Source organism: Oncorhynchus nerka, linkage group LG6, assembly GCF_034236695.1.
Source record: "Oncorhynchus nerka isolate Pitt River linkage group LG6, Oner_Uvic_2.0, whole genome shotgun sequence".
NCBI lineage: Eukaryota > Metazoa > Chordata > Actinopteri > Salmoniformes > Salmonidae > Oncorhynchus > Oncorhynchus nerka.
The window spans coordinates 81,532,278-81,549,149 of record NC_088401.1 but is presented as its reverse complement, the minus strand read 5'-3'; the positions used below and the strand labels follow the sequence as shown (position 1 = coordinate 81,549,149).

Here is a 16,872-nt window from a genome sequence, read left to right as displayed (position 1 = left end):
CTACAGTGATTTTATCCATGCTGGTATACAGTAGTGCTCCTACAGTGATTTTATCCATGCTGATATACAGTAGTGCTCCTACAGTGATTTTATCCATGCTGATATACAGTAGTGCTCCTACAGGGATTTGATCCATGCCATTATACAGTAGTGTTCCTACAGGGATTTGATCCATGCCATTATACAGTAGTGCTCCTACAGTGATTTGATCCATGCCATTATACAGTAGTGCTCCTACAGGGATTTGATCCATGCTGGTATACAGTAGTGCTCCTACAGTGATTTGATCCATGCTGGTATACAGTAGTGCTCCTACAGGTATTTGATCCATGCTGGTATACAGTAGTGCTCCTACAGTGATTTGATCCATGCTGATATACAGTAGTGCTCCTACAGTGATTTGATCCATGCTGGTATAGTGTTCCTACAGGGATTTGATCCATGCTGATATACAGTAGTGTTCCTACAGTGGTTTGATCCATGCTGGTATAGTGCTCCTACAGGGATTTGATCCATGCTGATATACAGTAGTGTTCCTACAGGGATTTGATCTATGCTGGTATAGTGTTCCTACAGGGATTTGATCCATGCTGATATACAGTAGTGTTCCTACAGGGATTTGATCCATGCTGGTATAGTGCTCCTACAGGGATTTGATCCATGCTGATATACAGTAGTGCTCCTACAGTGATTTGATCCATGCTGGTATACAGTAGTGCTCCTACAGTGATTTGATCCATGCTGATATAGTGCTCATACAGTGATTTGATCCATGCTGATATACAGTAGTGCTCCAACAGTGATTTGATCCATGCTGATATAGTGCTCCTACAGTGATTTTATCCATGCTGGTATAGTGTTCCTACAGTGATTTTATCCATGCTGGTATACAGTAGTGCTCCTACAGGGATTTTATCCATGCTGATATACAGTAGTGCTCCTACAGTGATTTTATCCATGCTGATAGACAGTAGTGCTCCTACAGTGATTTTATCCATGCTGATATACAGTAGTGCTCCTACAGTGATTTTATCCATGCTGATATACAGTAGTGCTCCTACAGTGATTTTATCCATGCTGATATACAGTAGTGCTCCTACAGGATTTGATCCATGCCATTATACAGTAGTGTTCCTACAGGGATTTGATCCATGCTGGTATACAGTAGTGCTCCTACAGTGATTTGATCCATGCCATTATACAGTAGTGCTCCTACAGGATTTGATCCATGCTGGTATACAGTAGTGCTCCTACAGTGATTTGATCCATGCTGGTATACAGTAGTGCTCCTACAGGGATTTGATCCATGCTGGTATACAGTAGTGCTCCTACAGTGATTTGATCCATGCTGATATACAGTAGTGCTCCTACAGTGATTTGATCCATGCTGGTATAGTGTTCCTACAGGGATTTGATCCATGCTGATATACAGTAGTGTTCCTACAGGGATTTGATCCATGCTGGTATAGTGCTCCTACAGGGATTTGATCCATGCTGATATACAGTAGTGTTCCTACAGGGATTTGATCTATGCTGGTATAGTGTTCCTACAGGATTTGATCCATGCTGATATACAGTAGTGTTCCTACAGGGATTTGATCCATGCTGGTATAGTGTTCCTACAGGGATTTGATCCATGCTGATATACAGTAGTGTTCCTACAGGGATTTGATCTATGCTGGTATAGTGTTCCTTTTGATCCATGCTGATATACAGTAGTGTTCCTACAGGGATTTGATCCATGCTGGTATAGTGTTCCTACAGGGATTTGATCCATGCTGGTATACAGTAGTGCTCCTACAGTGATTTGATCCATGCTGGTATACAGTAGTGCTCCTACAGTGATTTGATCCATGCTGGTATACAGTAGTGCTCCTACAGTGATTTGATCCATGCTGATATACAGTAGTGCTCCTACAGTGATTTGATCCATGCTGGTATACAGTAGTGCTCCTACAGTGATTTGATCCATGCTGGTATAGTGTTCCTACAGGGATTTGATCCATGCTGGTATAGTGTTCCTACAGTGATTTTATCCATGCTGGTATACAGTAGTGCTCCTACAGTGATTTGATCCATGCTGATATAGTGCTCATACAGTGATTTGATCCATGCTGATATACAGTAGTGCTCCAACAGTGATTTGATCCATGCTGATATAGTGCTCCTACAGTGATTTGATCCATGCTGGTATACAGTAGTGCTCCTACAGTGATTTGATCCATGCTGGTATAGTGTTCCTACAGGGATTTGATCCATGCTGGTATAGTGTTCCTACAGTGATTTTATCCATGCTGGTATACAGTAGTGCTCCAACAGTGATTTGATCCATGCTGATATAGTGCTCCTACAGTGATTTTATCCATGCTGGTATAGTGTTCCTACAGTGATTTTATCCATGCTGGTATACAGTAGTGCTCCTACAGTGATTTGATCCATGCTGATATACAGTAGTGCTCCTACAGTGATTTGATCCATGCTGGTATACAGTAGTGCTCCTACAGTGATTTGATCCATGCTGGTATAGTGTTCCTACAGGGATTTGATCCATGCTGGTATAGTGTTCCTACAGTGATTTTATCCATGCTGGTATACAGTAGTGCTCCTACAGTGATTTGATCCATGCTGATATAGTGCTCATACAGTGATTTGATCCATGCTGATATACAGTAGTGCTCCAACAGTGATTTGATCCATGCTGATATAGTGCTCCTACAGTGATTTTATCCATGCTGGTATAGTGTTCCTACAGTGATTTTATCCATGCTGGTATACAGTAGTGCTCCTACAGGGATTTTATCCATGCTGATATACAGTAGTGCTCCTACAGTGATTTTATCCATGCTGATATACAGTAGTGCTCCTACAGTGATTTTATCCATGCTGATATACAGTAGTGCTCCTACAGTGATTTTATCCATGCTGGTATACAGTAGTGCTCCTACAGTGATTTTATCCATGCTGATATACAGTAGTGCTCCTACAGTGATTTTATCCATGCTGATATACAGTAGTGCTCCTACAGGGATTTGATCCATGCCATTATACAGTAGTGTTCCTACAGGGATTTGATCCATGCCATTATACAGTAGTGCTCCTACAGTGATTTGATCCATGCCATTATACAGTAGTGCTCCTACAGGGATTTGATCCATGCTGGTATACAGTAGTGCTCCTACAGTGATTTGATCCATGCTGGTATACAGTAGTGCTCCTACAGGTATTTGATCCATGCTGGTATACAGTAGTGCTCCTACAGTGATTTGATCCATGCTGATATACAGTAGTGCTCCTACAGTGATTTGATCCATGCTGGTATAGTGTTCCTACAGGGATTTGATCCATGCTGATATACAGTAGTGTTCCTACAGGGATTTGATCCATGCTGGTATAGTGCTCCTACAGGGATTTGATCCATGCTGATATACAGTAGTGTTCCTACAGGGATTTGATCTATGCTGGTATAGTGTTCCTACAGGGATTTGATCCATGCTGATATACAGTAGTGTTCCTACAGGGATTTGATCCATGCTGGTATAGTGCTCCTACAGGGATTTGATCCATGCTGATATACAGTAGTGCTCCTACAGTGATTTGATCCATGCTGGTATACAGTAATGCTCCTACAGTGATTTGATCCATGCTGATATAGTGCTCATACAGTGATTTGATCCATGCTGATATACAGTAGTGCTCCAACAGTGATTTGATCCATGCTGATATAGTGCTCCTACAGTGATTTTATCCATGCTGGTATAGTGTTCCTACAGTGATTTTATCCATGCTGGTATACAGTAGTGCTCCTACAGGGATTTGATCCATGCTGATATACAGTAGTGTTCCTACAGGGATTTGATCCATGCTGGTATAGTGTTCCTACAGGGATTTGATCCATGCTGGTATACAGTAGTGCTCCTACAGTGATTTGATCCATGCTGGTATACAGTAGTGCTCCTACAGTGATTTGATCCATGCTGGTATACAGTAGTGCTCCTACAGTGATTTGATCCATGCTGATATACAGTAGTGCTCCTACAGTGATTTGATCCATGCTGGTATACAGTAGTGCTCCTACAGTGATTTGATCCATGCTGGTATAGTGTTCCTACAGGGATTTGATCCATGCTGGTATAGTGTTCCTACAGTGATTTTATCCATGCTGGTATACAGTAGTGCTCCTACAGTGATTTGATCCATGCTGATATAGTGCTCATACAGTGATTTGATCCATGCTGATATACAGTAGTGCTCCAACAGTGATTTGATCCATGCTGATATAGTGCTCCTACAGTGATTTTATCCATGCTGGTATAGTGTTCCTACAGTGATTTTATCCATGCTGGTATACAGTAGTGCTCCTACAGGGATTTTATCCATGCTGATATACAGTAGTGCTCCTACAGTGATTTTATCCATGCTGATATACAGTAGTGCTCCTACAGTGATTTTATCCATGCTGATATACAGTAGTGCTCCTACAGTGATTTTATCCATGCTGGTATACAGTAGTGCTCCTACAGTGATTTTATCCATGCTGATATACAGTAGTGCTCCTACAGTGATTTTATCCATGCTGATATACAGTAGTGCTCCTACAGGGATTTGATCCATGCCATTATACAGTAGTGTTCCTACAGGGATTTGATCCATGCCATTATACAGTAGTGCTCCTACAGTGATTTGATCCATGCCATTATACAGTAGTGCTCCTACAGGGATTTGATCCATGCTGGTATACAGTAGTGCTCCTACAGTGATTTGATCCATGCTGGTATACAGTAGTGCTCCTACAGGTATTTGATCCATGCTGGTATACAGTAGTGCTCCTACAGTGATTTGATCCATGCTGATATACAGTAGTGCTCCTACAGTGATTTGATCCATGCTGGTATAGTGTTCCTACAGGGATTTGATCCATGCTGATATACAGTAGTGTTCCTACAGGGATTTGATCCATGCTGGTATAGTGCTCCTACAGGGATTTGATCCATGCTGATATACAGTAGTGTTCCTACAGGGATTTGATCTATGCTGGTATAGTGTTCCTACAGGGATTTGATCCATGCTGATATACAGTAGTGTTCCTACAGGGATTTGATCCATGCTGGTATAGTGCTCCTACAGGGATTTGATCCATGCTGATATACAGTAGTGCTCCTACAGTGATTTGATCCATGCTGGTATACAGTAGTGCTCCTACAGTGATTTGATCCATGCTGGTATAGTGTTCCTACAGGGATTTGATCCATGCTGATATACAGTAGTGTTCCTACAGGGATTTGATCCATGCTGGTATAGTGCTCCTACAGGGATTTGATCCATGCTGATATACAGTAGTGTTCCTACAGGGATTTGATCTATGCTGGTATAGTGTTCCTACAGGGATTTGATCCATGCTGATATACAGTAGTGTTCCTACAGGGATTTGATCCATGCTGGTATAGTGCTCCTACAGGGATTTGATCCATGCTGATATACAGTAGTGCTCCTACAGTGATTTGATCCATGCTGGTATACAGTAGTGCTCCTACAGTGATTTGATCCATGCTGGTATAGTGTTCCTACAGGGATTTGATCCATGCTGGTATAGTGTTCCTACAGTGATTTTATCCATGCTGGTATACAGTAGTGCTCCAACAGTGATTTGATCCATGCTGATATAGTGCTCCTACAGTGATTTTATCCATGCTGGTATAGTGTTCCTACAGTGATTTTATCCATGCTGGTATACAGTAGTGCTCCTACAGGGATTTTATCCATGCTGATATACAGTAGTGCTCCTACAGTGATTTTATCCATGCTGATATACAGTAGTGCTCCTACAGTGATTTTATCCATGCTGATATACAGTAGTGCTCCTACAGTGATTTTATCCATGCTGGTATACAGTAGTGCTCCTACAGTGATTTTATCCATGCTGATATACAGTAGTGCTCCTACAGTGATTTTATCCATGCTGATATACAGTAGTGCTCCTACAGGGATTTGATCCATGCCATTATACAGTAGTGTTCCTACAGGGATTTGATCCATGCTGGTATACAGTAGTGCTCCTACAGTGATTTGATCCATGCTGGTATACAGTAGTGCTCCTACAGGGATTTGATCCATGCTGGTATACAGTAGTGCTCCTACAGTGATTTGATCCATGCTGATATACAGTAGTGCTCCTACAGTGATTTGATCCATGCTGGTATAGTGCTCCTACAGGGATTTGATCCATGCTGGTATACAGTAGTGCTCCTACAGGGATTTGATCCATGCTGGTATACAGTAGTGTTCCTACAGTGATTTGATCCATGCTGGTATAGTGTTCCTACAGTGATTTGATCCATGCTGGTATAGTGTTCCTACAGTGATTTGATCCATGCTGGTATACAGTAGTGCTCCTACAGTGATTTGATCCATGCTGGTATAGTGCTCCTACAGTGATTTGATACATGCTGGTATAGTGCTCCTACAGGGATTTGATCCCATTCATGGCTAGAATTTCATCTACACACTCAACTCCAAACTCCAAGTTCCCTTTCTTACATCCAATGGATAAATGATTTACCCATGTTAACCAGGTTTCCATCCAACATTTTCATACGAGTAAAGTTCAAGTCAGATAAAAGAAATGTCACGAAAGGCCAGATGGATACAGCCAATCTGTCGGCAAACTACTAATGTCTACAAAACTAAATACGCTGTAATTATGTGAGAAATGGCAGTGGAAACGCCACATGCACAAATATTGATATAATAACCATCATATGGAAGTACTGGAGTCAAGAGATGATATGTGGTGTGGTCCTCCCACTACGACTCGGGAAAACATGTCGTTTATTAGACAAGAAATGAAATCAATTGTGATGAACTTCACAGGGTGGTGAAATTGGATGGTGATGAGCTTGATACGGCTTTCCAATAAATAATTGTTATTTGTCAAAAGGCAGCCAAGCATCAATCATCATGTCACCAGAATAAGACCTGATGCTTGGCTGCCTTTTGACAAGTAAAAATGATCTATCTTTTATCCATAATAATCTCATCATGAAGGTAGCCTACTAGCAACAACCGGATGTTCCGGTTTTCAGGCGAAATGGAAAGACCCTGTGAACCCACTTCCGCTTTTGGAGGCTACATAGACGATAGAGGCCAGGGGTACGAGGTAATAACATGGCTATATACAAGGAGTACCAGTACCGAGTCAATGTGCAGGGGTACGAGGTAATAACATGGCTATATACAAGGAGTACCAGTACCGAGTCAATGTGCAGGGGTATTAGGTAATAACATGGCTATATACAAGGAGTACCAGTACCAAGTCAATGTGCAGGGGTACGAGCTAATAACATGGCTATATACAAGGAGTACCAGTACCGAGTGAATGTGCATGGGTACGAGATAATAACATGGCTATATAAAAGGAGTACCAGTACCGAGTCAATGTGCAGGGGTACGAGGTAATAACATGGCTATATACGGGGAGTACCAGTACCGAGTGAATGTGCAGGGGTACGAGGTAATAACATGGCTATATACAGGGAGTACCAGTACCGAGTGAATGTGCAGGGGTACGAGCTAATAACATGGCTATATAAAAGGAGTACCAGTACCGAGTCAATGTGCAGGGGTACGAGGTAATAACATGGCTATATACAGGGAGTACCAGTACCGAGTGAATGTGCAGGGGTACGAGGTAATAACATGGCTATATACAGGGAGTACCAGTACCGAGTGAATGTGCAGGGGTACGAGGTAATAACATGGCTATATACAGGGAGTACCAGTACCGAGTGAATGTGCAGGGGTACGAGGTAATAACATGGCTATATACAGGGAGTACCAGTACCGAGTCAATGTGCAGGGGTACGAGGTAATAACATGGCTATATACAGGGAGTACCAGTACCGAGTGAATGTGCAGTGGTACGAGGTAATAACATGGCTATATACAGGGAGTACCAGTACCGAGTGAATGTGCAGGGGTACGAGGTAATAACATGGCTATATACAGGGAGTACCAGTACCGAGTGAATGTGCAGGGGTACGAGGTAATAACATGGCTATATACAGGGAGTACCAGTACCGAGTGAATGTGCAGGGGTACGAGGTAATAACATGGCTATATACAGGGAGTACCAGTACCGAGTCAATGAGCAGGGGTACGAGGTAATAACATGACTATATAAAAGGAGTACCAGTACCGAGTCAATGTGCAGGGGTACGAGATAATAACATGGCTATATACAAGGAGTACCAGTACCGAGTCAATGTGCAGGGGTACGAGGTAATAACATGGCTATATACAAGGAGTACCAGTACCGAGTCAATGTGCAGGGGTACGAGGTAATAACATGGCTATATACAAGGAGTACCAGTACCGAGTCAATGTGCAGGGGTACGAGGTAGTTGAGGTATAATTGAGGTAATATGTACATGTAGGTAGGGGTTAAAAGTGACTAGGCAGTCAGGATAGGTAATAAACAGAGTAGCAGCAGCAGATGTGAAGAGTGTTAAAGAGTGTGAAAATGTGTGTGTGTGTGTGGCGTCAATATGCTTGTGTGTGTTTTGTGTGTATTGGAGTGTCAGTGTAGTATGTGAGTGTGTGGGTAAAGTCCAGTGAGTGTGCATAGAGCCAGTACAAGAGACTCAGTGCAATTTTTTTCTTCGATTCGTACAATCTGTTACAACTTTGCAAAACGTATCGTATGGTACGAATTCCAATTCGTTGTGGCTATCGTTAGCTAGGTGGATAATGCTAACGTTAGCTAGGTGGATAATGCTAACATTAGCTAGGTGGCTAATTGCCTTTAAATTGTTTAACTTGGGTCAAACGTTTCGGGTGGCCTTCCACAAGCTTCCCACAGTAAGTAGGGTGAATTTTGTTCCATTCCTCCTGACAGAGCTGGAGTAACTGAGTCAGGTTTGTAGGCCTCCTTGCTAGCACACGCTTTTTCAGTTCCGCCCATACAGGTCAGGGCTTTGTGATGACCACTCCAATACCTTGACTTTGTTGTCCTTAAGCCATTTTGCCACAACTTTGGAAGTATGCTTGGGGTCATTGTCCATTTGGAAGACCCATTTGTGACCAAGCTTTAACTTCCTGACTGATGTCTTGAGATGTTGCTTCAATATATCCACATCATTTTCCTGCCTCATCTATTTTGTGAAGTGCATCAGTCCCTCCTGCAACAAAGCACCCCTACAACATGATGCTACCACCCCCATGCTTCACGGTTGGGATGGTGTTCTCTGGCTTGCAAGCGTCCCTTTTTTTCCTCCAAACATAACAATGGTCATTATGGCCAAACAGTTATATTTTTGTTTCATCAGACCAGAGGACATTTCTCCAAAAAGTTGGACTTATTTCTCTATTGCCCTGTTATAATACAGTGATTTTATCCATGCTGATATACAGTAGTGCTCATACAGTGATTTGATCCATGCTGATATACAGTAGTGTTCATACAGGGATTTGATCCATGCTGGTATACAGTAGTGCTCATACAGTGATTTGATCCATGCTGATATACAGTAGTGCTCATACAGGGATTTGATCCATGCTGGTATACAGTAGTGCTCCTCCATTGATTTGATCCATGCTGATATAGTGCTTATACAGTGATTTGATCCATGCTGGTATAGTGCTCATACAGTGATTTGATCCATGCTGGTATACAGTAGTGCTCATACAGTGATTTGATCCATGCTGGTATAGTGCTCATACAGTGATTTGATCCATGCTGATATACAGTAGTGCTCATACAGTGATTTGATCCATGCTGGTATACAGTAGTGCTCATACAGGGATTTGATCCATGCTGGTATACAGTAGTGCTCATACAGTGATTTGATCCATGCTGGTATAGTGCTCATACAGTGATTTGATCCATTAGGCTGAGCAGTTCAATAGAAATAACAGTCAAGCTAAGTTTACTGAAAGGTTTCATGACTGTTGAAAGTGCTCATACAGGGATTTGATCCATGCTGGTATACTTGCTCATGTGATTTGATCGATGCTGGCTTGCTCAAGGAGATCCATGCTGGTAACGGCTGTTCTGAGACTTTCTGTGAACACTCAATTCAATTCAAATTTCAAATGTATTTATATAGCCCTATTTATATAGTACATCAGCTGATATCTCAAAGTGCTGTACAGAATTTGATCCATGCTGAAAGTGCCCAAACAGTCATTTGAATGCAGGTGTAAAGTGCTTATACAGTGTTTTGATCCATGCTGTCCCAGTTTGTGATCCATGCTGAGGCCCAAATGGCTCCCTGTGTTGTACACTACCTTTGGGCCCTGTGCAAGTCTAGTGTCCTGTCCAGGGGGGTGTACATCAAGCTGCCTCATGCTACGAAAACAGGAGCTGGCACAAGCCAAGGCTCCTTACTTACTGTTGACCAGAGCCCTTTGCGGTAGTAGTGCACTATATAGGGAATAGGGTGCCATTTGGGAGGCAGAGTAGATCGAGGTCAGAGACTCAGAGTCCTGTGTTACACCAGAAGGAAAAGCAGGTAATTGTCTTGGCAACGAGACGCCGTTTACATCTGACATCATGGGAAAGTAGAAGAAGCACGGCATGGAAACAAAGTTAGGGGCTTCTCGCCCCAAACTGTTCAAACACACAATTTGTTTTTACTACTTTTATGAATAATTTCCTTCATTACAAACGTCCAACAAGACTCTACAGAACGTCAGGGCTATCCAGTTACATTACAGGGCTATCCAGTTACATTACAGGGCTATCCAGTTACATTACAGGGCTATCCAGTTACATTACAGGGCTATCCAGTTACATTACACTGCTATCCAGTTACATTACAGTTCCAGTTACATTACAGTGCTATCCAGTTACATTACAGGGCTATCCAGTTACATTACAGGGCTATCCAGTTACATTACAGGGCTATCCAGTTACATTACAGGGCTATCCAGTTACATTACACTGCTATCCAGTTACATTACAGTTCCAGTTACATTACAGTGCTATCCAGTTACATTACAGGGCTATCCAGTTACATTACAGGACTATCCAGTTACATTAGTTCCAGTTACATTACTGTCCTCGATGGTCACACACAGCACTGCTGGTTTTCTTTATTCCTCTCTAATTAATAGATCAATGAATCTCAATGAATGTCATCGATTAACCAGCGATTTCAAACACCTCATTGTCCCAGATTCATACCCTTATAGAAAAAACATACATTCAGCTGACCTCCAGTTAAGAACAAAATAGACCTGTTCTGCATATACCTCCTGGCAAATGTACAGTAACAAACTCTATTTTCCCATCCTGTGTCCAGTTCATTGCCAGAGCCCTGTACGACCACAGACAGAACGTCCCAGGAGTGATTGACATGGCGTCTGGTGACATCATCATTCTGAGACAGAAGGTGGATGAGAACTGGTATTATGGAGACACAAACAGCAGTAGTGGGCTGGTCGCTGCTAACATGATACAGATTATTGACCAGCAACATAAGACTCCACCACAGTGTCAATACCAAAAACAGTCCCAATCCCAGACCCAGCCACAATTCCAGTCTCAGCCTTTAGCCCTCTGCAAAGCCCTGCACGACTTTGACTCCAAAGAGATGGACGTGAATCTGGATGACTGCAAGGACTGTCTCACCTTCCACAAGGTGCGTCTGCCTGTCTCTCTTTAACTGTACATACTACTACAGGGCCAGGTTTGAATTACTTTGATGTATTGGAGACACACAGGCTGTTACTCCTGGAGACCCACAGGCTGTTACTCCTGGAGACCCACAGGCTGTTACTCCAGCCAAGTTGATGTTGTTCTCCAGGTCTCCTCAAATTAAAAATATACTGTATTTTATACCATCTATTGCATCTTGCCTATGCCACTCGGTCATTGCTCATCCATAGATTTATATGTACAGTTGAAGTCAGAAGTTTACATACACTTAGGTTGGAGTCATTAAAAATCGTTTTTCAACCACTCCACAAATTTCTTAACAAACTATAGTTTTGACAAGTCGGTTAGGACATCTAATTTGTGCATGACACAGGTAATTGTTTACAGACAAATTATTTCACTTATAATTCACTGTAAAACAGTTAGAGGTCGACTGATTAATCAGAATGGCCGATTTAATTAGGGCCGATTTCAAGTTTTCATAACAATCGGAAATCGGTATTTTCGGACGCCGATTTTGCTGGCAAAACACACGAAAGAGTTGTTTGAATGAATGCTTACGAGCCTGCTGGTGCCTACCATCGCTCAGTCAGACTGCTCTACCAAATCATAGACTTAATTATAACATAATAACACAGACATACGAGCCTTAGGTTATTAATATGGTCGAATCCGGAAACTATCGTCTCGAAAACAAAATGTTTATTCTTTCAGTGAAATACGGAATTGTTCCGTATTTTATCTAACGGGTGGCATCCATAAGTCTAAATATTCCTGTTACGTTGCACAACCTTCAATGTTGTCATAATTACGTAAAATTCTGGCAAATTAGTTCGCAACGAGCCAGGCGGCCCAAACTGTTGCATATACCCTGACTCTGTTGCAAGAGAAGTGACACCATTTTTCCAAGTTAAAAAAAATCATGTTAGCAGGCAATATTAACTAAATATGCAGGTTTAAAAATATATACTTGTGTATTGATTTTAAGAAAGGCATTGATGTTTATGGTTAGGTACACATTGGAGCAACGACAGTCCTTTTTCGCGAATGCCACCGCATCGATTATATGCAACGCAGGACACGCTAGATAAACTAGTAATATCATCAACAATCAAATCAAATCAAATTTTATTTGTCACATACACATGGTTAGCAGATGTTAATGCGAGTGTAGCGAAATGCTTGTGCTTCTAGTTCCGACAATGCAGTAATAACCAACGAGTAATCTAGCTAACAATTCCAAAACTACTACCTTATAGACACAAGTGTAAGGAGATAAAGAATATGTACATAAAGATATATGAATGAGTGATGGTACAGAGCGGCATGGGCAAGATACAGTAGATGGTATTGAGTACAGTATATACATATGAGATGAGTATGTAAACAAAGTGGCATAGTTAAAGTGGCTAGTGATACATGTATTACATAAAGATGCAGTAGATGATATAGAGTATAGTATATACGTATACATATGAGATGAATAATGTAGGGTATGTAAACATTATATTAGGTAGCATTGTTTAAAGTGGCTTGTGATATATTTTACATCAATTCCCATCAATTCCCATTATTAAAGTGGCTGGAGTTGAGTCAGTGTGTTGGCAGCAGCCACTCAATGTTAGTGGTGGCTGTTTAACAGTCTGATGGCCTTGAGATAGAAGCTGTTTTTCAGTCTCTCGGTCCCAGCTTTGATGCACCTGTACTGACCTCGCCTTCTGGATAATAGCGGGGTGAACAGGCAGTGGCTCGGGTGGTTGTTGTCCTTGATGATCTTTATGGCCTTCCTGTGACATCGGGTGGTGTAGTTAACTAGTGATTATGATTTATTGATTGTTTTTTATAAGATAAGTTTAATGCTAGCTAGCAACTTACCTTGGCTTCTTACTGCTTTCGCGTAACAGGCAGTCTCCTCATGGAGTGCAATGTAATCAGGTGGTTAGAGCGTTGGACTAGTTAACCGTAAGGTTGCAAGATTGAATCCCCGAGCTGACAAGGTGAACATCTGTCGTTCTGCCCCTGAACAAGGCAGTTAACCCACTGTTCCTAGGCCGTCATTGAAAATAAGAATGTGTTCTTGACTTGCCTAGTTAAATAAACCATATCTTTTTTTAAATCGGCGCCCAAAAATACCGATTTCCGATTGTTATGAAAACTTGAATTCGACCCTAATTAATCGGCCATTCCGATTAATCGGTCGACCTCTAATCCCAACCGTGAAGCACGGGGGTGGCAGCATCATGTTGTAGGAGTGCTTTGCAGCATTAGGGACTGGTGCACTTCACAAAATGCATGGCACCATGAGGCAGGAAAATTATGTGGATATATTGAAGCAACATCTCAAGACCTCAGTCAGGAAGTTAAAGCTTGGTCACAAATGGGTCTTCCAAATGGACAATGACCCCAAGCATACTTCCAAAGTTGTTGCAAAATGGCTTAAGGACAACAAAGTCAAGGTATTGGAGTGGCCATCACAAAGCCCTGACCTCAATTCCATAGAAGATGTGTGGGTGGAACTGAAAAAGCGTGTGCGAGCAAGGAGGCCTACAAACCTGACTCAGTTACTCCAGCTCTGTCAGGAGGAATGGGCCAAAATTCACCCAACTTATTGTGGGAAGCTTGTGGAAGGCTACCCGAAACGTTTGACCCAAGTTAAACACTTTAAAGGCAATGCTACCAAATACTAATTGAGTGTATGTAAACTTCTGACCCACTGGGAATGTGATGAAAGAAATAAAAGCTGAAATAAATCATTCTCGCGACTCTTATTCTGACATTTCACATTCTTAAAATAAAGTGGTGATCCTAACTGACCTAAAACAGGGAATTTTTACTCGGATTAAATGTCAGGAATTGTGAAAAACAGAGTTTAAATGTATTTGGCTATGGTGTATGTATCCTTCCGACTTCAACTGTAGATATTCTTATTCCCTCCCTTTACTTAGATATGTGTGTAATAGGTAGTTGTTGTGGAATTGTTAGATTACTTGATAGATATTGCTGCACTGTCGGAACTAGAAGCACAAGCATTTCACTACCCTCGCAATAATATCTGCTAACCAACGGACTTGCCTAGTTAAATAAAGGTAAAATAAAATTGTAAGTATTTTGGATTGATGATAAAACTGCCTTTTAAAACACACGTTGAAAAACTAACTAATTAAGTTCGGGTTCCTCTATAGAAATAAATCCTTCCTCCTGTTTTCAAAAGTAAGGCAGATTGTTCAAGCATCGCTCCTCCCAGTACTTAGTGACTATAGTGATTTCATCTACATGGATGCAATAGCCTCTGGTTTAAAAGCTTTAGATTCAGTCTCAATCAACCTTGTGTTTTATCACTGGAGACTATTTTTGTGCACATCATTGCCTTTTATATAGTTCTGTTGGCTGGGAGTCTCTGACTACCAGAAGGGCCCAACATTGGCTGTCAGTTTGAGGTGTAACTCTCTGGTCTGGAAGGGTCAGTTTCAGGTGTAACTCTGGTCTGGAAGGGTCAGTTTGAGGTGTAACTCTGGTCTGGAAGGGTCAGTTTGAGACATAACTCTCTGGTCTGGAAGGGTCAGTTTGAGGTAGAATTCTCTGGTCTGGAAGGGTCAGTTTGAGGTATAACTCTCTGGTCTGGAAGGGTCAGTTTGAGGTGTAACTCTCTGGTCTGGAAGGGTCAGTTTGAGGTATAACTCTCTGGTCTGGAAGGGTCAGTTTGAGGTGTAACTCTGGTCTGGAAGGGTCAGTTTGAGGTGTAACTCTCTGGTCTGGAAGGATCAGTTTGAGGCGTAACTCTGGTCTGGAAGGGTCAGTTTGAGGCGTAACTCTGGTCTGGAAGGGTCAGTTTGAGGTGTAACTCTGGTCTGGAAGGGTCAGTTTGAGGTGTAACTCTCTGGTCTGGAAGGGTCAGTTTGAGGTAGAACTCTCTGGTCTGGAAGGGTCAGTTTGAGACATAACTCTCTGGTCTGGAAGGGTCAGTTTGAGGTATAACTCTCTGGTCTGGAAGGGTCAGTTTGAGGCGTAACTCTGGTCTGGACGGGTCAGTTTGAGGTGTAACTCTCTGGTCTGGAAGGATCAGTTTGAGGCGTAACTCTGGTCTGGAAGGGTCAGTTTGAGGTGTAACTCTGGTCTGGAAGGGTCAGTTTGAGGTGTAACTCTCTGGTCTGGAAGGGTCAGTTTGAGGTAGAACTCTCTGGTCTGGAAGGGTCAGTTTGAGGTATAACTCTCTGGTCTGGAAGGGTCAGTTTGAGGTGTAACTCTCTGGTCTGGAAGGATCAGTTTGAGGCGTAACTCTGGTCTGGAAGGGTCAGTTTGAGGTGTAACTCTGGTCTGGAAGGTTCAGTTTGAGGTGTAACTCTCTGGTCTGGAAGGGTCAGTTTGAGGTAGAACTCTCTGGTCTGGAAGGGTCAGTTTGAGGTATAACTCTGGTCTGGAAGGGTCAGTTTGAGGCGTAACTCTCTGGTCTGGAAGGGTCAGTTTGAGGTATAACTCTCTGGTCGGGAAGGGTCAGTTTGAGGTAGAACTCTCTGGTCTGGAAGGGTCAGTTTGAGGTATAACTCTCTGGTCTGGAAGGGTCAGTTTGAGGTAGAACTCTCTGGTCTGGAAGGGTCAGTTTGAGGTATAACTCTCTGGTCTGGAAGGGTCAGTTTGAGGTAGAACTCTCTGGTCTGGAAGGGTCAGTTTGAGGTATAACTCTGGTCTGGAAGGGTCAGTTTGAGGCGTAACTCTCTGGTCTGGAAGGGTCAGTTTGAGGTATAACTCTCTGGTCTGGAAGGGTCAGTTTGAGGTATAACTCTCTGGTCTGGAAGGGTCAGTTTGAGGTAGAACTCTCTGGTCTGGAAGGGTCAGTTTGAGGTATAACTCTCTGGTCTGGAAGGGTCAGTTTGAGGTATAACTCTCTGGTCTGGAAGGGTCAGTTTGAGGTAGAACTCTCTGGTCTGGAAGGGTCAGTTTGAGGTAGAACTCTCTGGTCTGGAAGGGTCAGTTTGAGGTGTAACTCTCTGGTCTGGAAGGGTCAGTTTGAGGTGTAACTCTCTGGTCTGGAAGGGTCAGTTTGAGGTATAACTCTCTGCTCTGGAAGGGTCAGTTTGAGGTAGAACTCTCTGGTCTGGAAGGGTCAGTTTGAGGTGTAACTCTCTGGTCTGGAAGGGTCAGTTTGAGGTATAACTCTCTGGTCTGGAAGGGTCAGTTTGAGGTAGAACTCTCTGGTCTGGAAGGGTCAGTTTGAGGTAGAA

General features: G+C 42.5%; 1 protein-coding gene across 2 annotated transcripts in view; it reads left to right on the top strand.

Annotated features, from left to right (window-relative positions):
• The window catches only part of sh3rf2 (SH3 domain containing ring finger 2), a 48,533-nt gene that overhangs the window by 9,908 nt on the left and 21,753 nt on the right, over nt 1–16,872 (top strand). Inside the window, exon 3 of one of the 2 annotated variants that reach the window (XM_029647431.2) lies at nt 11,298–11,636. The exons of the other annotated variant lie outside the window; for it this stretch is intronic. Coding sequence (XP_029503291.2) covers nt 11,298–11,636 — 339 coding nt within the window. The remainder of the gene's footprint in view (nt 1–11,297; nt 11,637–16,872) is intronic. 2 annotated transcript variants of the gene reach the window in all.